Source organism: Myiozetetes cayanensis, unplaced genomic scaffold (assembly GCF_022539395.1).
Source record: "Myiozetetes cayanensis isolate MyiCay16 unplaced genomic scaffold, myiCay2020 scf19, whole genome shotgun sequence".
Lineage (NCBI taxonomy): Eukaryota > Metazoa > Chordata > Aves > Passeriformes > Tyrannidae > Myiozetetes > Myiozetetes cayanensis.
In genome coordinates, this window is record NW_026087400.1 from 4,355,466 (window position 1) to 4,379,091 (window position 23,626).

The window sequence follows — 23,626 nt, forward strand, 5'->3', positions numbered from 1 at the left end:
AGGTTGTTTTTTTCTCTCATACCTTGAGTGACCTGAAATCCCTGACCCTGTGAAGGTGGCAGAGCTGAAGGAAGGAAGACCTGGGGAAAAAGGCATTCAGTTGTTAAGTAAATAGCTGTAAGTAGTTCAGGAAGAGTGGGAATACAACAGGACTTTATCATAGAGACCAGTTCAATAGTTATCTTTCAAAAATCAAAATTTGCTAAAGATTGTTCCACTCTGTGTGTGACTAATTGGCCAAGCCTTGAGTGCAGGATCCTTCAAAGTACCCTAATTGTGGCCCAGGCCCCTACTCACAGGACAGGTGATCAAAAACTTTATTATCAATGATGCTGTTCATCCAGAGCATCAGAACAGCCCATGCTGGTCTCTCAAACAGCACTGTGTGGTACTTAATTGCCAAAAATAATAGAGGGAAAGGATGCTTTGGATGGATTTCTGTCATTTGAGTTGGGGTCAGACAGGGTGATGAATGAGACTAAAACATGCAGAGAGAAAGTAGAGTCTGAGTCCATAGGGTTTTACCTTATCACAAAGCTCTCCTGAGGTCTCTTGATCTCCAGCCCTGCTCTTCCACCCCTGAAGCTCTCCTGAGTCGAGGAAACAAGCGGTTCCAGATGATGTCATCCCTGTGTGATCCAGGCAGATGTTTGGCAGGCAGCTTGCAGGACCACCAGGCGAGTTTCAGCTGAACCCTGGGGAAAATAAGGATGCTGGCAGGGCTTCACTTGGAGAGATGCTCCACCCAACCTGCAGAGCTTTGTAAGAGATCCCAGTTCCTGCCCTGCCTTGGGCTGGGCAGGTCTCTGACACGTGCAAGACTTCTGCTTCTGTCTTTCTGACTCCTGACACTCTGCATAAAGCCAGATATAGATGCACAGCCTGATGGAGGAGGAAAGACCTGTCTCTCTGTAATACCTGTCTATGCTCCATGAATTTGTCCAGTTCTCTTTCCTTTCTATGCCCACACTCTCCAGGACAGGGACCTCAAGGACAGCAAGTCCATGAGCAGATACTAAAGGCAGTTATGTACCCCCTAACATCCCTGAGCTCGTGATTTCAGATGCCAGGGCAGTAAGAACAATGTGTTTTCACAGGTGGTGGGCAGACTCTCCTGCTTTTCCTAAATACTGTCCTGTGGCCACTGGCCTAGGTGAAACACTGCTCTGACAAAATACCGCATTTTTATATTTGAATTCTGAAAATCAACTGGATGTGCAAAGGAAACCTTTCCATTTAGATAGTACTTTATATGCTTATGAAGTATGTACTTCCTGGTCTGGCCAGCACACTGTAAAAATCAGTTATTCTCACACTTGTAGTATTTAACTCCCAGGATGAGGGGCTTGATAACTGAATGAGAGAACGTCAGACCTCGCACTCCTGCAGCAAATTTCTCTCCAGGAACTTTGGTTTGGCCAATTCCCACATCAAAACTGATGAGACCAGAAGAATCTGCTGATGTTTCTTAGATGCTAAACTTTTGCCTGAGGACTTAGACAGGTCTTCAAGTGAAAAAGGGAATAAATCATTTAAAATCCCTGAGAGGCTTCCTGGGAAAGCTGGTCCAGAAAATTCAAAGTGGGAGCTTTGGAGGATAGAGTAGTTCAGGTTCCACATGCAGAGCTCTGAGCTTGCAGCTTTCTGTCATGGAACTTAAATGTTCCATAAGCAAATAAATGTGTTTTGAAGAGCCTTTTCCTACAAAGGCAGAGGAAGGGCAGCAGATTCTGGTGAAGCTTCTGTTTTGCATCTCCTTTTGGGCAGGATGGCTGTACTATATCCAAGTGTGACAGTTTGTAAACCACCCTGATAAGGAAACCTTTGTAGCCTGCGTTGGATGCAGGGAGGTGGGCTGGGAGCCTGACAGAAGAGGAACTTGTGTGGATGTCCAGTGGGGTTGTTCAACAATTCAAACCCTCCTCTGGCTCCCCTCTGCTTTTCCCTGGTGTGGGAGATGTGATAAATCACAGAGCAGTACTTTAATGTTAAAAACAGGAACCTTGTTTGTAGAAGAGATACAGTCACTGTGTTTCTGGCTGGGGACTGCTGGTACAGCACCACAGGTCATCCTAAATCCTGCACCACTGGGAGCTTCCTTGTTGGCAGTCTGTGATGTTGTGTGGAGAAGTCCTCTTGGGCTAAATGTCTTAGGGAATTGTAAGATTTCCTCATCTCTTCCTATTGCCTCTGCTCAGTTCCTGTGAAGGTGTTGGTGAGGATCTCCTCGTGTATTTTTAAACTCTTAACATGTCCCTTTGGTTAACTAAAAAAAAAAAAAAAGGGTAGAAGGGAGAGAGAGGCAAAACCCCTCTTGTATGCCATCCACAAAATACCTCAGCTCCTGGACAGCTGTTCTGCTGGACTTTGCCAGCTCTCTCTGCATCCCTGAGGCCAACATTAGCTCAGAGCAGGTGTTGGGCTGTAGAAGAAAGAGAGTAAAACACACCACGAGCTCACGCTGAGGCACAGCCTCTCATTGCTTTCCAGTTTTTGGTCCTTTAGGTCATCTTTGGGTGGGGATGGATGATGACACCCCTGTGTGGCAGGTCCTTACAGGAGTCAGAACTCTGCCCTGTTGCCCCAGTTGGTCCATCTCTCTATTTTCAAACCAGGACCATCACAGCCAAATGGTTGCTGCTACTTGGGTCTCTCCAACATCATCTTTAGAAACATCCAACCCAGTGACCAAAGCAGTAATTCTTGACTTCCACAGCCCTGCAGCTGGTGAGCCCTTCAGCTCTGCTTTAGATGCTGCCTGTGAAGGGTCTCAGGGTGAGCAACAGCAGTAACGTGGAGTCTCTGTGTTTTACCCTCTTGTAGCTCTTGAGAGAACGTGTTCCTGACAGCAAGGAGGGGATGTCTGAGTCTGCTTGGATCTCAGAATGAAAGTTCCTTCCTCAAATATGGGAAATGGCTATTCCAGATCATTCTGTCAACAAGGGAGAATGCACGGTTGAACATAAAACTCACTTTTTCTCCCCCTTTAAATGAACTACACGAAGATTTCTGTTAATGGTGTGAGGAATATAAAATAGCTGTTATGTCACAATGACTGTAGCATGTGTTTTGTCACACAGAAAGAGGAAAGAGTACATGGTTTGAGTCTGAATTCTGTACTGTCACATCATTTAATACATTCTTCAAAACAGAAAACGACTCATTTAATGCAAGTTAAGCCTGTGCTTGGCAACCTGGAGAGAGGGTGGGGAAGGAGAAGGAAGAGGCAGTCAGGACATAAAACCTAAAGGAAACTGAATGTAAAATATTCTTTCTGGTGAATCTGGACCAGATCTCATGGTGCTTGTATATCTGAAACATCCCAGAAGATTTTTTTTTCGGGAATAAAGCCTGTGTGATTGAGTTCACCTACTTATTTGGAGACCAATTCTCCATCTGGCATGAAGGGAAATGCCACATCATTTTGCTAGGAAACGTGCTTCTGATACTTTTAATCTAGCCTGTTTTGCTACAGGGTGTGCTTAAAATAATGATAATGATCTTTCCAGCCTCTGTCTGCCAGAGCATTTATTCCCAGCAGATCTGATTAGCAGTAGATCTTAGCTTTCAGTCCTCTAAGGTTAGCAGGAACTTGGGCATTTTTGCTGTGGATTGCAGCTGGGAACCATAGCCAGGTCATGCCAGGATTTTGCACATTTGTCTGCCTGGATAAATTGCACAGGAGTCAAGGAGCAGACAGCTGTGTAGAAGCCATCCAGAGTCTTTCCAGGAGCCAGATGTGCTGTGTTGTCTATGGATTTCTCTGAAAGCAGCATTTTGGAATATGTGGACTGTGATGGGCTTCATCAATTATCTCACTTTCTAATGTTTTCCAGGACTTATCCTTCCATTACAATGGGGAATCCTGACACAGGAAGCAGAGATGGCTTCTTCCATGCTCTTTTTATTCTTTAATCAGGCAATGAACAAATTTCTAAGTATCAGACAATGAGATAAGAGGCCTGTGGACTGCTTGCCATCTGAGCTTCCAGAATTCATATTATTTGGCTGCATCAATGATTACACTCCCTTGCACTGTCCAAAAGAGCCAAGACAACAAAACAGACTAGGTTAATGCTTTTAAATAGCCCCAAAATGCAGTCAGACAGCATGTTGCAATTTGAAATCCCAGTGGACATCAGTCCTGGTCTGAACTCCTTGCACTAAGGATAATGGTCAGCGAAGGAGTCCAGGCCACAGTGGTGTGTGGGGCTGCTCAGGGATGGTTGTGTGGCAGGATCCAGGTGCTCACATCCATGGCAATGACATTGGTGCTGGCACTCACCTGTCAGCCCATCATGCCCTCAGAAGTGGGGCCAAGGATCAGATAACAGAGAACAAGCTGCTTTTGTCCTGCTCTGGCCAAAGATGAAAGTGTGCTGACAGAGGCAGGGAAGGAAGCCGGGGTGGCTGGACCGTGTGTTGTCTTTGTCCTGTGGATAAATAGACAAAAGCCCTCTCCTGCACTGCTCTCAGGCAGTTATTTCCAGTCCTTGGGTGTTCAGTCACCAAATAAACCTTTGAGGTGGTGTTCAGGGACTGTATTTCCACTCAGCAGAGCTGGCTGTCGAAGCAGGATCGTGTGTTCCAAGGACTTGACGTCATTTTTACATCCTTATGAGGGAAATTGGGTTGTTCGATCTCAGCCGTGTGTGTTGAGCTGTTGCTTCCACCTGTGCAGGAACTCTCCAGCAAATTTCTGCCTTAACCTTTCAGGCTGCTTGTCCCCAGCCCTGGTGATGTGCAGTTTGGCAGTGGCACCCACATCCATGGCATCTGGGCACCTGATCAAGGGAGGACAGTCAAATCAAGAATAATGAGGTTTTATTCAAAACCTTATTATCTGACTTCCAAAGTTCCATGCACTTGAGTTTATCACGTGCTTTTTGGGCCCTTAATGTAATTCTCCACCTGAGAACAAGCTGGTAGGAAGCTGGGGTGACTCAGGTGCCTGGTGGGAACTTGTGAAGCTGCCATCACACATGTGTGTTTCTGTTCTGTTTTATCTTTTCTGTCATCCCTGAGGTGTTTGACTTTATCTTCATCTTCTTTTCCCACATGCTTTCTACCATTTCTTCCTATCTCTTTGTCTCTTCTCTCCATCTTTTACCTGCACAAACTTTTTCCCAGGTGGAGACCTTGGCTTGTAATGCCAGAGGCTGCCTGCTCCATTTTCTCTGGAGAAGTGGGACAGAAGGTTAGGCTTTACTGCTGGGAAAGTGCTGAACTGTCTTCTCACCTGCTGCCTGGTGGCAGGTCGTTCCTGAGGAGCAGAGTTATCACAAAAAGCAGTTTGTAAAATAGAAAATGCACATTCAGTGCACGTATTGAATTTGACCCAGCGTTGTGAGGTCTGGCTGCTTGCAGAGGGGATTGCAGTTTTTCCTACAATGGTAGAAAAAGAAATCTTTGCAGCACGCAGTCACATCTCTCCTCTCCACCCAAAACTCCATTTAGGAATTTTAGAAATTAGTGTAGCTGGTAAAATCCTTGCTCTGGGCTATCCAGCTCTAAACTCCACTGGCTCTGAGCTCCGCCAGCTCTGAAATCAGTGGGATACCACAGCGACAGACCCACAGGAGTGCGGTTGGGCAGCCACGATGAATAGCTAAATTCATATATTAAAGAGCTATTTATAAGTGATTTATTGTCTTTGCTCAGTGTTGGGCTTGGCAGTGGCTGCAGAAGAGGTTTTTGTAGCGCTCAGCTGTGTGGTTACCACTGCTGCACAGCGTGGTTGTTACAGGGCTGAGCTGTTTCTGGTCATTGGCACCAGCCATCATTTGCATGCACAGTCATGGCAACTGCACATACAAGTCAGAGATTGCTTTCCAGTGTGATGTGGTCCATAGGTTTTTTATTAAAATCTGGCACAAGGCTCCCTAGATCGAAAGAGGCTGTCTCTGAGTAGCCTCGGGAGTCAGAACTGAATTTATTTCTTTTTCATTTGCAGATATTGGTTTACCAAGTGATTAGAACAAAGCTGTTACCATTTTATAGCTCCTATAACTCCACTGTGAGCTGGTGTTTTACACTGCATTTGTACTCTTAAAAACTGGCTCTGCACTCCCCTGCCCACAGGCTGAACACAACCAGGCACCTCCAAAAACCAGCGTGGTTGTACAAGAGTGGCAGCAGTGATTTAATATCCCCCTCCCTTCTGCCTCCTTCTACCTGTCTTCCTTCCCCTCATCCCTTTCCTGGCCAAAAATGTAAGTTTGGGCTGAAAACCACTGTGGTAAAAAAGTGGTTTGAACAAAAAGCCTGTGGCAAAGGACTTTGAACATTGTATATATTGGAATCACTTGGCACCTCTGGTCAAGAAACCTTCTCATTGATTTGGCTGGTGCGAATATGCAAACTTTGATCTTCTAACCCTTTAAATCTTAAATTCTCTGACAAGCAAGCTCAGGATTTTTCAGTGGGCACCCGCGAACAGAAATGCCACAAATCTCACATGTGCTGAATTCACCATCTGTGGTTTTCTCTCTTTATTTGAACAGGCTGCTGAACAATAATCAGATAAAACAAATCGTGAGAAGATCCTTTGAAGATCTGGAGAACCTGAAATACCTGTGAGTTGGTAGCTCAGTATTTTCTTAACCACTTTAAAGTTTACCAACCCACTTTTAATGTTTACCAGTCAAGGACATATTTTTTTGTGTTTTGAGTTCCTGGATGTTAATGTTGCTGTCAGAGATATGAAACATTGCCCTTGAATCCAATCAACAAGCTCTGCTTTGAGTTGAGGTTCATTGTTGTTTCCTTTGTATTTTTAGAACACAGCAGCTGATGAGTTGGCCTAACGCTTTTTCCCTTCTCTCCTTTTCAAAGCTACCTTTATAAAAATGAAATTCAGAGCATCCAGCAACATGCCTTCCACGGGCTCCATTCCCTGGAGCAGCTGTAAGTACAGATGAGCCTTGCTTGCTGTGTTTCCAGATGTGGAGAGTACCAGACACTTTAGCAAGGGGCAGGATAAAGTGTCCGTTTGATCAGCCAGATTTGCCAGACTACACTGGGTTCATGTGCAAACAGTTGTTCCCAGCACTGGTTTTGGTTAGTAAATACTGAGGTCTCTTCCTATAGGTTTTTTCCTGATCCTAAACCTCTGGGGCATAGGAAGAACCAGCTGTGCTTCTGATGCCCTTTATGCCCTTTATGACCTTGTGATGGGAAGAGATAAGGGTCTGCAGGATGGCTTGAAGCAGAAGGCAGCTGGCCTGCTGGGTTTGTGACTGCTGGGACTCCAGGAGAGAGGGCTGGATCTGGCCCTTTGCTTGAATTGAGGGCTCTTGAGTTTCTCTCTTATCCAAAGCTTTGCTGGGAAGGAGTGGATGAAGCGCAGACTGAGAGCTGGGGCAGACAGATGTCTGTGGGAGCCACCAGGATGGTGATGCCCATGTGCTGTAAAGCATCTGGAAACTGCAATGGGGGAAAATGATGGATCCAAACAAAAGAAGTGATGGCCTTCCAACCTGGTCTTGAACATTTCCAGGGATGGGGCAGCCACAGCTTCTCTGGGCAACCTTTGCCAGGGTCTCCCCACCCTCACAGGGAAGAATTTCTTCTTTATTATTTATTCTTCCTGAATATTTTAATTATAGGAATTAATTACCTCATTGAAGAAGGGAGACTAAAGGTGAAACCATTCTGATTCATGCATTGTCCCCAGCAGCAACGTTTATAGGGCTGGAATGTAAGTAAGGATTTTGCTGTAAAAGGGATAGGATCCAGCTTGTTCTCCATGCTGACAGCAGAAGTGGAAATGGGAAGTGTCAGGCAAGCCTAACAATAGGGGGGGGTGTGTGTGTGTGTGTAAAATATGGGTTTTCATCAGCCAGCTGAGCAAGGATGTCTGGGAGAAAATATAGGAAGCCAAAACTGGCTCTAAGCTGAGCTTAGAGAGCCGGTGCTGGCAGTGGGGATATTTTAACAACGAGTGTTCCAGACTTGATGTCACAAATAAAAGAAAAAAAAAACCAAAACCAACAAAACCACAAAACCAACAAACAACCCGCTGAAAGTCCCATCTGTTTTCAATCTCGGGCAGGCATAGTTCCAGAAGAATTAGCTTTGCTCAAATCCTACCCCATTTTCCTGTCACCCCCAAGCCAGCTTTTCAAGAAAAAGTATAGCTCGATTGATGGACAGTATCAGATGGTTTCCTCAAGGTCCAAAGCAATTTCAGCAGCCATCTGAGGCTGATTAGAGCACGCACATCTCTTCCCCGCTGTGACCCTCCAGCGCAGAATCTGAGTCACCGGCTCCCAGTTTGCGCTCTGATACTGGACCATTTATCATGAATCCTTCCATTACAAATCAAACAGCCATGTGGAGGCTTAGGCAATTATTTCTCAATGCAGTCAGCTACAAGAGCAGAATGAGTATTTGTAGCTCTGTGATTAATCTGTGTCTGCTGTGAAATTTACGCCTGTGTAAAATAAGAGGGAAGAGTTTAGGCAACTTTGGAACCATGGGAAATGCACCTAAAGGTCAGGAACATGCCAGTTGTGGTGGTGAAAGTCGCAGCTCATGAGAACAGGAAGTGTCAGGTATCTTGGGGAGTTGCTCTGCAGACCCCAGGTTTGCTTTGCTGATGACAGGGGTTGACCTGGGACAGGCAGAAGGTCTCCCAGGCCTCTGGAATAGCAGGTCATGCATGAGATTTTAGTGGAACTAAAACCATAAACTTGTGTTAGCAAGAACTGGGCTGTTCTGCTGATGTGCCATTTAGATCTAAGTGTTCCAGATGACTGCACCATCTCTGTTTCTGGAGGCTGTGCCTTCCCCCCACAGAGCACAACAGCCCCACACCAGCCATTCGATGTTTCTGCTCCTGCTGGGTGGATTCACGTGCTGGGAGCCCCTGTTAGGACCACACACAAATGCAAGTTGGAAAAGACCCTTTGAATGTCTCCGGTCCCACCTTCAGCAAGGACAAATTTCCAACTTTTATCAGGCTGTTCAGGGCCTTTTTCTACAAATTAATCCTCAGCAAACCCATTTTCCACTCAGAAGTGTTGCAATTCTGAGGCTGGGAACAAGTGCCTTGTAGTAAGGCCATTTCTTCCTCCCCAACAATCCATGGATATACTGGGAAAGACAGGGAAAATTACTGTACAGTACCTGGATGGGAGCAGCTGCTGCTGGGTCTCCATGAGCAATAGTTTCCTCCTGACCCTGAACAGTGCAACAGGCAGTTTACAGTGATGGTGGTCTTGGTCTTCAGGGAAAAACAAATCAGCAAACCTATCCTTTGTTTTTTTCTGTGTTTTACTTTATTAAGAGAGTGAGTAAATAATTGAAAGAATAGGGAAAAGCCATGTTGGGCACTATGATTGCTTCTGGAAAGTGGAAACTAAAGTGGATTCTGTCTTCTCAACATCTGCCCTGAGACAGTGTGGTGACCAGCTGTGGGGGCATTGGTGGACTGATCTGGGAAGATCTTCTGTCCCTTAATTTGCAGTCTGTGTGATTTCTGTGTGACAGGTACCTGCATTTCAACAACCTGGAAAGTCTGGAGCTGGAGACTTTTAGTGACCTGCCTAAACTTGAAAGGCTGTAAGTAAAGATTGGACATTTCTTGGGAGTGAGGGGGTGAGGAGAAGGGGGAAAACTGCTTCTTTTTGTGTAACATTTTTGGTAGCTTGATCTTCAAAATGGAGGGAAATGCAAAAATCTCCTTTTTTTATAGAAGGAGGTTTTATGTACTTGCCAACTAGATGGGTGACTGAGGATGTGAAGGGAATTTCCCCTTTTATGTTACATTCAGGTTTCCATCTAAACAGGGGTAAATCTGCTGAAAGCCCTAGAGCTGGCCAAGCCAAGTGAAATTTTACTCTGACCATAAGATCAGCAACATTAGTCACTGCTGGGCAGAGTGTGCAAAAAAAAAAAAAAAAAAAAAAAGGAGGATGGAAAAGGGATAAAATCAGAAAAAAAATCTAACAAGGAAAACACACATCCTTCTTGAAAGCAGTAAGGAAATGGAGTCCTGTGTCTCCTGCTCCCCAGAATTGCTTCTAGTAGTAATGTTGCCACTAGGACAACAGACCATGTGGAGTTCCTGCTCTGTGGAGAAACCAACAGACCCTTCTCTGCTGTGTGCAAATGTGCATTATATCCATACATGCCAGGGAAATAAAATCGTGGGGTCCCACACCCTTAGGAAAATTCAGACCTGGATCAGTGCGTGGCTGATCTCAGTCACTGTATTTGATCCAACAAAAATGCTGGATTTGAATTTTAAAGGAAGGTTTGTCAGCCTGGTTTTGTCAGCAACCAGGCTGAACTCGGGTGCACACGTGTGTGTGCAGACATTTGCACTCAAGCTGTGCTGCTTTTGTGTTCTTTCCTGTTCCACCATCTACAGAATTTACTTCATATCTTTAATCAGTGGCCTCTTACTGGTTTTAGCTGTAACCAACATAACTAAATTTCCCCATCATTATGGGAGTGGGAAGTTAATTGTCCCATCTTGTTCCCTGCTGATGCATTTTCATGCAATCGGGGTTTTCCCCCAGGAACTGGGGAGTGCTATCTGTGGGCTAAGACCCTAGAAGTGAAAATTTTGCTCAGTTTTGTTCAGAGGTAAGCCCAGCTTGGGCAGCTGTTGTCTGAATCAGATTTACTCATGAGTCTGGGTTAATAACAACACTGAGTGTGAGGCATCAGTTGTCTAACTTCTCCTGGAACCATACTCCAGTGGCTGCCCTTGTAAAGTTGTCGTGTCATCTTCAGGAGGGAAAGAAAAGGTCCCCCTGGAGCTGACCCAGGCCCAGAAAACAGAGGGTGCGTCTGGTCTGAGGGGATTTCGTGCCCTTTCTCCTCCCTTTGCAGAGAAACTTTGAGGTTCCAGTTTAAACCTGTTACCTCACATCCTGAGTCACCATTTCCAGCCCACACCCACTCTCCTCCTTGGCATATTTTGCATCGTACCCACAAAGGGGTGAAATTCCTGTGGCTCATGGAAACAAGCACGAAATGTAAAAGCTGAGCTGCAGTTAAACCGAGTTCTGACCTGGGATGTTGTCACCCCTGTAGTGCAAATACTGAATAATGTTTTGGCATGGCTTCTCCCCTTTCAGATTCTTGCACAACAACAAGATTTCCAGGATTCATCCAGGGACATTCTCTCAACTGGAATCCCTCAAACGGCTGTAAGTAAAAAACATTGCCTGCAAAGAGCACTTGTTTATCTTCCATCAGATGGCCAGGACCTGAGGAAGAATGTGCCTGGTTGGCAAAGCTTTTAGTTGTTGCACTTCTAAGGCCACTGCTAAGTTTATGAAACAGTTTTGGTTGGACCTGAAAGCTTATTTAACCATTTAGAAGTTTCTTTATTCTAGTGGCTAATTACAATCAGCTTACAGCTTAATAATGCCACAGGAATGAGCGTTCCTGGAAAGTCTTCACAACGGTTTGACCCCATAAAACATCCCTGAAAAATGTAGAAAGTCCAGGTCATGGATATGACCTCGATCATGTCTGTAGATCAGTATCTAACATGGAAGGAAAAATCAAAGTCATAAAAGAAAAGGCTTGTTTTCTAGATAGAAAACAATCAGAGTGGTGCCAAGGTGCATGATTCTCCTTCCATGCAGGAATTCCCCAGTGTGTTATTCCCACATAACCTGGCTGTCTCTTAAGCTTACTTCTTTCTTGCTTAAACCCCCAGAGCTTTGTTTTGGTTTTATGATCTCTGGAAACCAGTTCTATGATGTGTTTGGGGGAAAAAATGCAAAAGGTAAAGGATTTTGGTGTCCTGCCATGATTTTCAAGTGCAATAAAATAATGTTTCTCACTGCAGCCCTCAGTGATTTCTGCAAGCAGGTAAAACGCTTCACTTCTCTTTAACAGGGAAAAACTTGTGAAATGCTGTCTTTAAGTGTCAGAGAAAAAGCTGGGATGTCTAGAAAATGTTCCACCATGGCCTTGTGTGAAATCTCACATTCTCAAATATGTGACCCTGAAAGAATTAAACCTTTCTTCCACCGTTTTGTTGTTTTTTTGTGGGTTTTTTTTTGATGGCTCAGACCCATTGATTGTAAAACTGTCAGTGGGGAAGGAAGCATGAACTAATCCCCCTGTAGTCCTTATTTATCCTTATGGATAGCACTGCTCATAGGAATGAGGTCAGTGGAGGGAAGGAGGGTGGGTGCACTGGGAGGTCACTGGAGCTCCACTCCACATGGTTCAGGCTTATGTTGCAGTAATAAAAGTTCTTGTAGTTGTGCAGAAATACTACAACCTCTCACAGCTGGCCACAGAAAGGGACTGACCTGATGCACACAAAAAAAAAAGGGGGAGTTTTTTGGGGGCTAAAAGAGAAGGGAAAGCTGTAATAGAGTCAGTGTTATCTGCTGTTCTTACAGAATTCAGTAAAGGTTGAAATTTCTGGAGGAAAACACAGTACATCAGTGTCTCTCTCCTTGCCTCAGATTAGGCCAAAAATTCACAATCCAGTTTAAGTGAATGGTTTTCATTTGAAACTGGAATGGGTAACATTAGGTGGTTTTTTTTTTTCAATTAAATCCTTCTACTTGGTGAAGCATCCTATTTAACCATCACAGGGATGAGATATCTCACATTTTCCTCGGCCTTGCAGACGGCTGGACTCCAACTCCTTGTTTTGTGACTGTGACTTGATGTGGCTGGCTGAGCTGCTGAAGAAATACGCCGAGCAGGGCAGTATCCAGACAGCTGCCACCTGTGAGGCTCCTCGGGACCTGCACGGCCGCTCCATCGTCACCTTGACCGCCCAGGAGTTCAACTGCGGTGAGCCGGGCCAGACCCCTCCACTGGCCACCCTCGGCCCCTGGAGCTGGGCTCTGGTCTGGGAATTGCTTCCTCCACCCCATTTCCTCCCTCTAGCATCCTGCCTTCTCCCCCCTTTTACTGCTGAAATGGGAAAATCCCAGGGGGGTGTTGCCGGAGTTATTGGGATAACGCAGAGAAAGCTGACAGTCACGGGGAGGGGTTGAAGTCAGCTCTGCTTTGGCTGGCAGGTGTTGTGTTGTTTTTTAGGTAGAGCAGGGATGGTAAAGGATCTGCTCCATCAGTGGCTAAACCAGTAACCAGAGGAAATATCCCACATTAGGCTGAACAGGAGGGGAACACTGGGAGAACTGCAGTTGGCTGGAAACACAGCTGGAAACCTATGGGAGCACATGGTAGATACGTAGCTGAACGCTGTGTTTGACTTTGGTGTAGTGTTTGGCATTTGTTAGGCTGTTACTCTTTAAGTTTAGAATTTTGAATTAGGTTTTGTTCTGAAAAATTCTGAAGTTAAATATTTTACGTAGAAAAAGATAAAACTCTGATTTTTAAGCGGAGGTTGGCACAATGTTGGTTGTAATTCCCTGGTACTTCACTGCTGGTAGAATCAGTTTGAGAAGTTCCCACTCACCCCGGACTGGCCATGAACATCCCTCCTGGATATGCCAGTCCAGCTGTGCTGTGAGTCAGATGTGTGAGCTCAACTCAGTTTCAAAAAGCTCTCCCTTGAATTCAGCTTTTCTCCTATGATTTCATTATTTTTTTTCTGAAAACTCTTGACCATTTCACAGCTTAATTTAGGGCACAGCCATGCAAAGAGTTGAATTGGCACAAGTGGTTCTGTGACTTCAAGGGAGCAGGGAATAGGAAGGGTATAGGGAAAGCAGCTGGAGACACATGGAGTGGGGGATCTGCTGTGAGGGGCTGTGCCACACAAAAAGCTGTCCCTGACACACACCCAGTGTCACAGTACAGCTGTTAGTGCAAATTTGTTCTGGTTTAGGCATGGGCTCACAGTGGGATGTCTGTCAAATTAGCCAGAGCACCTGGTGGGAAGATTTTGCTGGCACCAGGTTTTCACGCTGGTGTTGTGCCAGCTGGGAAAGGCAAATGATCCATAATTCAGCACAGAGCTCTAATGATGGCAGGCAGCTGATATTTGAGTCAGTCTGAAATCTGCTGGCACCAGCTGACCCTCAGCTTTGAGCAGATGTGAGCCAGGGGGGCAAATCTGCACTGGGTCAGCACCTTGCACTCTGGGCTGTGCTGGGGCTTGGTCTGTGCTGGTGGTGCCCGTGGGGATCAGTTTGTGAGCCACTGACTTGTGATCTAAGGAGTAAGGGCACTGACCTTCCACTGGAGGAGGTGGCAGGTTCTCAATCTTAGGAATAATCCCTCTGGTTTCAGTGGATTACTGGTGAGAAGGTAGATTGTTAGATGGATAAGCATTCCCTGAATCAAGAACAAGCACTCCAGGGCTTGTACATAAATTCCTCCCTATTTTAGCACATCCTTTCAATGTTTAACTTGCTTAGTGCTTGAGTACATCTTAAAGTGAAGCACACAGTGAAAAGCTTGGCTGGATAGGGCTGGTGAATTAGGGATGTAATGAATGAAATCCTGTTGGGAGGGAAGTTGTGTGGTTTGCAGGGAGCTGGCACCGTGTTCAGGTGGAGCAGGCAGTTGCTGAGAGCAGCAGGCTGCCAGGGACAGAAAAACAACCCAAATGAGGATGCCACTGACTTCTTTGCTTATTTTGGGGGAGGCAGGAGCCAGCTCTTGGGGCGGCCGTAATGAACCAGTGTACAGGCAGATCCAATGCTGTCAGAGGTGCTAATCCACTGCCCAACAAACTGGGAATAGGAACAACCACTTCCATTCTCCAGGGCTTTTAGCAGGCTGAGGTGAATGATGCTATTCCCTCACACATTTGGTGTTAGTGAGAAGTTCTGGGGTGGCTCTGAGTGGACGCCGTCGTGCCTGGGGCTCTGCTGGTGCCCGTTTTGGGGCATTGCAGGTTGGGTGTTGCAGGATGGGTGTTGTGTGTGACCCACCACGCCCCGGCTGGGCTGGAGATGGTTTTGTGCTGCTCTGGACTGTGTTGTGTTCAAATGGTGTTTTGCAGAGAGGCCTCGGATAACCTCAGAGCCCCACGATGTCGACGTCCTCTTGGGAAACACAGTTTATTTCACCTGCAGGGCAGAAGGAAATCCAAAGCCTGCGATCATTTGGCTGCACAACAAGTAAGTCTCACGCAATGAGCCCTGGGGTGGCAAAGGTTTTCAAGTGCTGAGCTCTTCAGTGCCTGCCTGTAATTACAAAAGCTGTTTCACACTATGTTAAAAAAAAAAAGGAAAAAGAAAAAAGAAATGGCTGTTCCATGGGTTGTATTTACCTTCCTTTTAATAGCATTCTCCGGTGACCATGTAATCCAAGTGGTGTTTTCATCTGCATTTGAAATATTTCTTCTGCGTTTGTAATGGATTCCAAGAGCTTACAACTTTCCTATAAACATGCTCTGCAGGCTGAAAGCAGTTGTCTTTTGATCAGGAAAAAAAATAAAATTACTGTTTAATGTTGCTCTAAGCCACCATGCTTGCCATTTGTTAACTGCTGAGTTGCTTCTAGTCTCTAGGTTTTTCACACAAAGGCCAATCGTGCTGGAGAATGGGATTTTTTTTTTTTTTCCAAAGAGAAAAATTGCTGTGCAGCACTGAAAGACAGAATCTGCAAATCAGTGTAGAGGTTATCCTTCTGTACAGCAACACTGAGAAAGTACATGGCTGTGCTAGATGCCAAAGTGTTCTGGGAAATGCTACACAATAAAATATTTTGTGCTCAAGCAGCTGCCCACTGTGGAAGTGAAGTTGCTTTGCTGCTTTACGAGCTTCTTGTCTGGTGGAGCCTGAGCAGGGCTTGGTTATTAATAAAAATGATCAATGTGTGCTTCTTCAGCAAAACCCCCACCAGGCAGAGTTTCAGCCCAGAGCAAAAGTTTATGGCTGAGTTAAGTCCCCCTGGAAGGAAGGTTTTGTTAGGGAAATGCTGGCAGGCTCCCAAAGACAGCATTGTAAGAGGGGTAATGATAATAAATGTTCCACAAACGAGATATGACTGGAGTGAGGAGACATCAGGGGAATTAAATAAATGCCCAACAAGCATATTAGTTTGCATAGTGGGTTCAGCCTTTGTCCTAGGGGGACAGAGGTCCCTTCTCCCTTTTCAATCATCTGCAGCCATCCAAGATTCCTTCGTGCTGGGACAAATGGGATGCAGCACTGGGACCTTCTGCCATGGGCTGGAATCCAGGAGTTGCAGGTCATTGCAGAAAGAAGGAAGATGTTTCACAGCTCTCAGGCTAGGTTGGAGTTCAAGCTATGCTGGGGTCCCCTGGTGACTTACTCAGAGCTTTTTGCTCCTCTGAGGCTTTTGAGCCTTGACATTGCATAGAAATGGCTGCACACAATCACAATATTAATTCATTATTATATTTGCACTTAGTAAGTAATGAGAACAGGCTTTCCAGGCAGAGATGCCCTGACAATAGCAGCAGTGCTGTGGCATGGGAACAGTGTGCTCTCCTGATGGGCTGTAAATGTCGTATGGAATCAGTGGTGAGAGAAAAAGCAGCACACCCAGGGAGCAAATCAGAGCTGGAGCTGCAGTTCAGTGCTGTGAATCAGAACTCCTGCTGTAAATCTCATGAAGTCTCAGAATGCCTCCAAGAAACACCAACTTACTGCAATGCAAGCAAAGCCCCTGCACCTCCCAGCAGCTTGAGGGGGACCACCAGCCTTGACTCCTTTCAGATTTTGCCTGTTTGTGGCTGTTTTTCAGTAACAAGATTGACATGAAAGATGACAACCGCCTGAACCTGCTGCAAGATGGCACCTTGATGATCCAGAATACCAAGGAGTCAGATAAAGGTGTCTACCAGTGCATGGCCAAGAACATAGCTGGGGAGGTCAAGACACAAGAAGTCGTGCTGCGCTATTTTGGCACCCCATGTAAGGGAACTTTGTGCACCCCTTGATGACCCAGCTCGGGTTGGGGATGGGAGTGGAGCTAAATCGGAGTTAGTCACAGCTTTGTATGTGCCAAGATGTTCTTGGTGTGCTGAGGGAGAGAGTATCTAACAAAGCAATGACTTTGAGAGTGGCCGCAGCTTGTGGGGGTTCCTTCACTCTAGTGGGAAAAGGAATTTAGAGAGTAAAGGTGGTTTGGGACTGGGGAGGGAGCTTGAAGTCTGGCATGAACTCTGTAGCACAGAGTTATCCAGGGTGAAGGGCACATAGTAGAGGGGATGCTCCAGCACTAGGTGAGTGGGTCTAAGGAGGTGATAGGAAGAGCTAGTGCTCCAAATCCATTGCTCACAGCAAGGATTTGGAGATCAGGGAAGAGCCAGGTGACTGTTAGCTGGGTTGCATGAGGAGTCCAAGCAATTTCTGTCTCTAACTGAGCAGGCAGCAGAGTTGGTTTCTAAAGCACTCATTTCCTTCCAGCCAAGCCCACTTTCGTGATCCAGCCTCAGAACACCGAAGTGCTGATTGGGGAAAGCGTCACCTTGGAGTGTGGGGTCTCTGGGCACCCCCACCCTCGCATCAGCTGGACCCTTGGCACAGGCTCTCCTCTGCCGCAGGACTCCCGTTTCACCATCACCAGCTCCGGAGGACTCTTCATCCAGAACGTCACCTTCTCGGACCAGGGGCAGTACAACTGCAACGCCAGCAACTCCGAGGGGTCCATCCAGGCGACAGCGAGGATCATCGTGCAAGGTGAGGAGTCCCAGGCTGGTTCTGTGATGTTCTGTGACATTTCTGGGATGCAGTGTTTGGTCAGCAGGGTGTGTTTAAGCCCTGTGACTGGTTCTGCTCCTGTGAACTCTCCGAGTTTGCTGCCTGAGTGTTTCCTGCTGCTCAGTCGTTGCTTTCCCCTCCAGATTCTCCCAGGTTTCTCGTCATTCCTACTGATCAGACAGTAACTGAGGGACAAAGCGTGGATTTCCCCTGCTCTGCTGAGGGTCACCCTCCACCTGTGATTACCTGGACAAGGGCAGGTACTGCCTCACTTGACTCATGGTTTCTCTCTCCCATTCTGTCATCCATGGGATGTGGGTGGGAGCAGCTGAGTTGATGGTCCAGGGTGGTGACTTGCAGTGGTGGCACAGGACAGATGGTGATCAGCACAGGGCTAGTCACACTGGGAGGTGTGTTGTAGATCACCAAAGATGATGTTAAGCAGGGAGGAAATAGCCTCTTGGGCCTCTGACACACAGGATCAGAAGGAAGGAGTGTGCTGGTTTCCATCAGCGTGAAACCCGTGGAAAGCCTCAAATTTCCTTTTGCAATGACTTCCTACCTCCTTTGAAAAGGCAAGGTCTGTATGCTCGAAGTCCAGTGGATGTCAGTCACAGAGCTGTTTGGGTTGGAAAGGACCTCTAAGGTCATCAAGTTCAACCATTACCCCAACACTGCCATGTTAACCACTAAAACATGTTCCTAGATGCCACACACCTCAGAGTTTTCTTTTAGCTTAGGAAAAAAGGACTTTGGGACAACAGGTGGTGGTGAACTTTTAAAGTCTCAAATAATTGTTAGTGCTGGCTCCACTGAACTGATCTCATCCAACACTTTCTGGGACAGAAGCCAATAATGCTTGGCCCAGAGGTCCTCCAACTTTTCCTTATGCTTCACAAACTGTAATTAATGGTTTAGTGCTGTGGAGAATTCATGGCTGTTGTATTCCAGCTTCCACAGCAATGGCCCTGGTGCGGACTTAAGAAGGACCAGCTGAAATTCTGCTCTGCCAAGCATGTTCTCCATCTCCTTTAACCTGTTTTACTCCACTTCCCAGAAAATACACTTTAGAGATGTGGAAAGGAGCACAGGGACAAGAAGTAAGGCTGACAACTGCACTGGAACTAGGTTTGCACTCAGCAATCCAAAATTAAAAGTCAAACAGGCTTTGCAATGCTTTCACATGCTAAAAGCAAGACAAGAGAAGGACAAGTGATGGAGCATTGCTTGTCTGAAAGCCACTTTTGACAGTGCGTGGGCATTTTGGTATTTGGGATGAATAAATAAGAGCCCTTATTTGGAGGGAGAAAAAAAAATAAGTTGCCAAACTGAGAAATTTTAATAATTTTGTTTGAGTTTGGTAAAGCAGTTTAGTTTTCAACTTTTCTTCTGAAACAGAGAAAACGTTGAAACAGCAGTTTCCAAACTGAAGCAAATCAAAATAACTAATTCAAAAAGACAATTCTAAATGTTTCTCTCTATTTGATGAAACAGCCAGTTTGGATAACTGAGCACTTATTTGCTGTCCATCAGGTGTTACTAAACCTGCAGGCTGCACTAAGGAAAGGCCCAAGGGGAAAGAAAAAGGGTTCTGGCTCCTACCCCGTAGCTCGGACAAGAAAATTTGGTGTGATAAAGATGGCATTTCAGGGTGACTGACATGGGGAGGGAAACCAAGTTTATAACTATCACTCACATCCCTCCAGTGACGGGAAGAGAAACGTCACAGAGAATTAACAAGCTGCTTGTTTGCCCAGGTGGGCCTTTGCCAAACGACCGGCGGCACAGCATCCTCTCCACGGGCACCCTGCGGGTGCTGAGGGTGGCTCTGCATGACCAGGGGCAGTTTGAGTGCCACGCCATCAGTGCCATCGGGGTGAGGACCCTCCCGGTGCAGCTCTCGGTCACCCCGCGAGGTAAACGGGGCTATCGTAAGGGGCTGGCAAAGGTTCTGGTGAATAAACAAAACACACCGTCTGACCAGGCAGGGAATTGCCCTGTTTGCTGTGAGATGGGACTGTGCTTTTCCACCAGAGCTCCATCAGCTGGTGGGAAAAGTTAAGAGAGGTTTGCAGGGTGCCGAGGTTTGCGAATTGGAAGGAGCTGCTTCGGTCTGGGAGTTGCCAGGAAGAAAATTATATTGGCGAAGGAGAACTGTATCATTTACAGAAAAGTGTATTAATTAAATTCTTACTCCTATTCTTTTTTTTTCCCCCCAATTTTTAAGTTTTGTCTTTCCCGTTGAACTAATTGTAAAATTCTTTTAAAGATAAAATATTCTGCAAAACAAAATGGTTCCTTCTCAGGAACATTTAACTCTGGCTCCAGATACATTTGTCTTAAACACAACCTACCAGGTCATAGGTTCAGCCTAAATTTAGGTATTTTAAAATCAAGACTGTAAAATACAAGCCACACAGGAATATTTTTACTTCATTAAGCTTAATTAAAGCTTAATTTTTTTCTTAATTTTTTAAAGCTTTTGCTTAATTTTCTTTTTGCTCCCATATAAATAATTGTTCTAAGTAAGCAAACTTCCTTGTCTGTTCACAAACATGGTAGAATTTTACTAATGGCAGACTGGAGGGAAGGACACTTTCTAGAAGCATGAAATCAGTGAAGTTTCAAGCACAAAATTCACAGAATATTTTAAGACCAGCAAGATCAATATAATTCTTTAATCTGTCCTGACTAACACTTCCAGAGAGCCTCATCTGATAGTGCCTGAATCAAGTCATGATCTCTGTTTCAGCTAGAGCATCCTTTATGGAAAGCCTCTGAGTGAATGGTTTTAAATGACACAGCACATTCCTGTGTAATTGCCCCAAGCAGAGACTCAGAGGAGCAGAAAATAATGAACATAAATTACATAAATTAATGAACAGACAACTTGGTAGCAAGACAGAGAGCACGGGGTGAGCTGTCACCCCTCTGAAGAGTCCTTTCAAAAGCAGGAGGAGCCCAGCCCTGCTTTGCCTGTGCTGAAAGGTGTTACAGTCAGATTTCTCTATTTTCCTCAGTGCATTTCTTGCCCTGGTGACTTCTTTCCCCCTGTGTTGCACAGTGATACCCGTGTTCCTTCAGCCCCCCCAGGATGTGGTGGCAGAGACGGGCCAAGACGTTGCCATCACCTGCGCTGCCCAAGGGGACCCACGGCCCACCATAACCTGGGTCAAGGTATGTGCTGATTTCACGTGCTCGAGGGTCACTGGGGAGCAGGAGAGCTGCTCTGGGAGGCGTTTAACAACTCTCTCCTTCAACACCTTTCCCATCTTCACTAGTTGCATCACTTTGTTGGGATAAAGACTGACATTTCCACTGATTTGGGGGTTTTATGGTCAGGCTCAAAGCCTTGCAGTGTACATTCTCTTGTTCTTCCTTCCAAATGAGTTACTTGAAGCCAGTGACAGTCCAAGATGTTATAAATGCATAGCTGACCATCTCTGGAAAAAAAGCCAAACAAAACCTAAAAATTTATTTTTTTTTCTAAGCAGTTTGTCCTTATTTCCAGGATTCCCACTGGTGGTACTGGATGATACTGGTTGGCTCCAGCTTTGATGGGGCAAAGCCACAATCCCTTGAATTCAAACTGCAGCCTGGCTGCTCTTTTCAAGAATCTGTTAGCCAGGCTGAGAGGATGGGTTTGAGAGATACTGTCAGAGTCAGCAAAAGCTGATATCTGCAGATCAGGGCCAGCAAAATCCATCACTTTCAGGTTATCCCAAAACTGAAGAGATTTAGACTGAATTCTGTGCTGTGAAACATCTGTGACATCATCAGGGCACGGCACTTGCTCCAGGCAGTCCATCTGTGTGAGGAGTCTGTGCCTGCAGGGAGTGCCTGGGGTGGACCAGGGTGAAGGGGATGAGCAGGGACCTCCTCACGTGGGTCCAGGCAGGAGCAGGTGCCCTTGGATGGCTTTCTGGTTTCTCTGGAAGAGCAATGCTAACATCTGGTGGCCGCTTTTGTTCATCACATCCATCTCCGGGTTTGCTGAGCAGGCTGAGGGCTGGGATGGTGGGAAGCTTTCCACCCACTGACACATTTTCTGTCTTTTGATGGTGCTACAGGAGGGTATCCAGATCACAGAGAGTGGCAAGTTCCATATCAGCCAAGATGGGACCCTTTCCATTCAGGATCTTGGCGTGGCTGACCAGGGCAGATACGAGTGCATAGCAAGGAACCCCTTTGGCTTCACCTCCAGTGCCATGCAGCTCACCATCACCGGTACGGTACCTCCGCTGCTCCTTCACAATCTTCTCTTGATCTCCCCTAAGGGGGTGCTATGCTGTGTTGACATCTACTCTTTGAACAGATAATTATATAAGAAATTACTTCCTCAGCCTCTTTGCAGACAGGTCCCTTGTATCCAGATTGCTCCCTTGTCAAAGCCCACGCACCTCCCAGCTGCCCCTCGCTGTTTTCTCAGCTGAGCTGCAGTTGCTCCCTGCAAAGCCAAAGGTGTTGTCTTAAACCTCCTCCTGCAAACCCAGCTGACAGTGTCTGTGTAGTTACTGCCTCTGCTGGGAGGGAGAAACTAATTAAAAAACGTACCAACTTGCTCACATATCATCACCTGACTATAACTTCATATGTGGGGGGAGGGAGGAGGAGAACAACATTGTCAGTGCAAATATAGGGGCTTAAATATTTGGTCAGTCATAGAATCATGGAATCATAGAACCACAGAATCACTGAGGTTGGAAAAGACCTCCAAGATCATCAAGTCCGACCTTTGACCAAATACCTTCATTGGGGATGGGAAATAAGTGGCTGGTTCCAAGCTCCTGCCCCATGTATTAGGGAAGCTGTAAAGGGTGAAGAAGAGTAGTACTCTCCTGATGGTCAAACCAGAGCTCAGGAGTGGAAATTGCACCTCTTAGAGGGTAAGGAAGAACTGGCAAGGGAAAAAAAATAAATCAGAGGCAAGCAAAAAAGTTTAAAATGTAAGCAAAGGGCTGTTCCAGCAATAAGTGGTGTGGATAGTGAATTTAGTAACATTTAACATACAGAGGTTTGCAAGGAGCTGAAAATACTCTGAAATTTCTTTGTTCTTTGAAATTATTCCTGAGATAATTTCTGTGATTTATTCTTGATCAGTACTTTATTTACCAGCTGGCTGTGGCATACACTGGTAGCCAAGTGGGAATTGGTATTTGTTTAGCTGTGACAGAGGCCCTGGCTCAAAAAATGTACCCTGTCATAATTTTAAAGAATTAATGTCTCTCCTTCTAAAGGTATTCAAACAACAGCTTTGGGGTTTTTTGATTTAAAATTATGCAGCAGATGTGTTAACACTATCTTTGAACTATTTTCTGTCATAAATATCTATTAGTTATTATCAATAATTAATAAGTGAATTGTTCCACAAACAGAAAATTAATGTGTGAACAATTCATTCAAATTAATTTATTGACTTTCAGAAGTACATTTGTGCAAAGTAAATACGTTATTTTGGGTTAACCCACTGTGACTTTGACATTTTCTTTTTCCAGTTTAACCACTAAACAAAACAGGCATTTACTTGCAAAGCTGTACAGGAGAAAACTCTGAATACGTGTCCACAGACACCTGCTGAAGAAGTCACCTTCTTTTCCAGGCAGTTTCATTCATATTCTTCAAAACATCTGTCCAAAAAAATAAATTCAAGGTGTTTATACCACAGATGGAAATGCAATTTGACCTGCAGCGAGGTCACTACGGGGCTTGTACCGGTGCACAGATTTTCCTGAAACTTGGAAGAGCAGTTAATATCAAAGTAAATTCAGGGTATTTTGTTCTTTTTTTTTTTTTTTTTTTTTTTTCCTGCTTCGGGAAGCCACGGATGTCGGTCGGAGCGGTGACACGTTTGTAGCCACGTCACTGCGGGAGGCCATCAGCAGCGTGGACCACGCCATCAACTCCACACGCACCGAGCTCTTCAGCAAGTAAGTCCGTGAAGTGCCTTCATCTCAGACTTGGAGCAGAGCAGTGATAAAAAAAACCATGGCAAACGAAGCTTTCTCAGATCTCGCTTTACAGCTGACAACCCGCAAATGAAAGCTGCGGTG

General features: G+C 45.7%; 1 protein-coding gene across 1 annotated transcript in view; it reads left to right on the forward strand.

The window, feature by feature from the left end:
- LOC126639109 (peroxidasin homolog) overlaps window positions 1-23,626 on the forward strand; it is a 44,768-nt gene that overhangs the window by 11,187 nt on the left and 9,955 nt on the right. Inside the window, exons 4-16 of the mRNA XM_050313625.1 lie at window positions 6,504-6,575; window positions 6,835-6,906; window positions 9,493-9,564; window positions 11,091-11,162; window positions 12,611-12,780; window positions 14,906-15,023; window positions 16,618-16,787; window positions 17,283-17,555; window positions 17,720-17,836; window positions 19,334-19,492; window positions 20,641-20,753; window positions 21,647-21,803; window positions 23,395-23,503. Of these exons, the coding sequence (XP_050169582.1) occupies window positions 6,504-6,575; window positions 6,835-6,906; window positions 9,493-9,564; window positions 11,091-11,162; window positions 12,611-12,780; window positions 14,906-15,023; window positions 16,618-16,787; window positions 17,283-17,555; window positions 17,720-17,836; window positions 19,334-19,492; window positions 20,641-20,753; window positions 21,647-21,803; window positions 23,395-23,503 (1,674 nt within the window). The remainder of the gene's footprint in view (window positions 1-6,503; window positions 6,576-6,834; window positions 6,907-9,492; window positions 9,565-11,090; window positions 11,163-12,610; window positions 12,781-14,905; window positions 15,024-16,617; window positions 16,788-17,282; window positions 17,556-17,719; window positions 17,837-19,333; window positions 19,493-20,640; window positions 20,754-21,646; window positions 21,804-23,394; window positions 23,504-23,626) is intronic.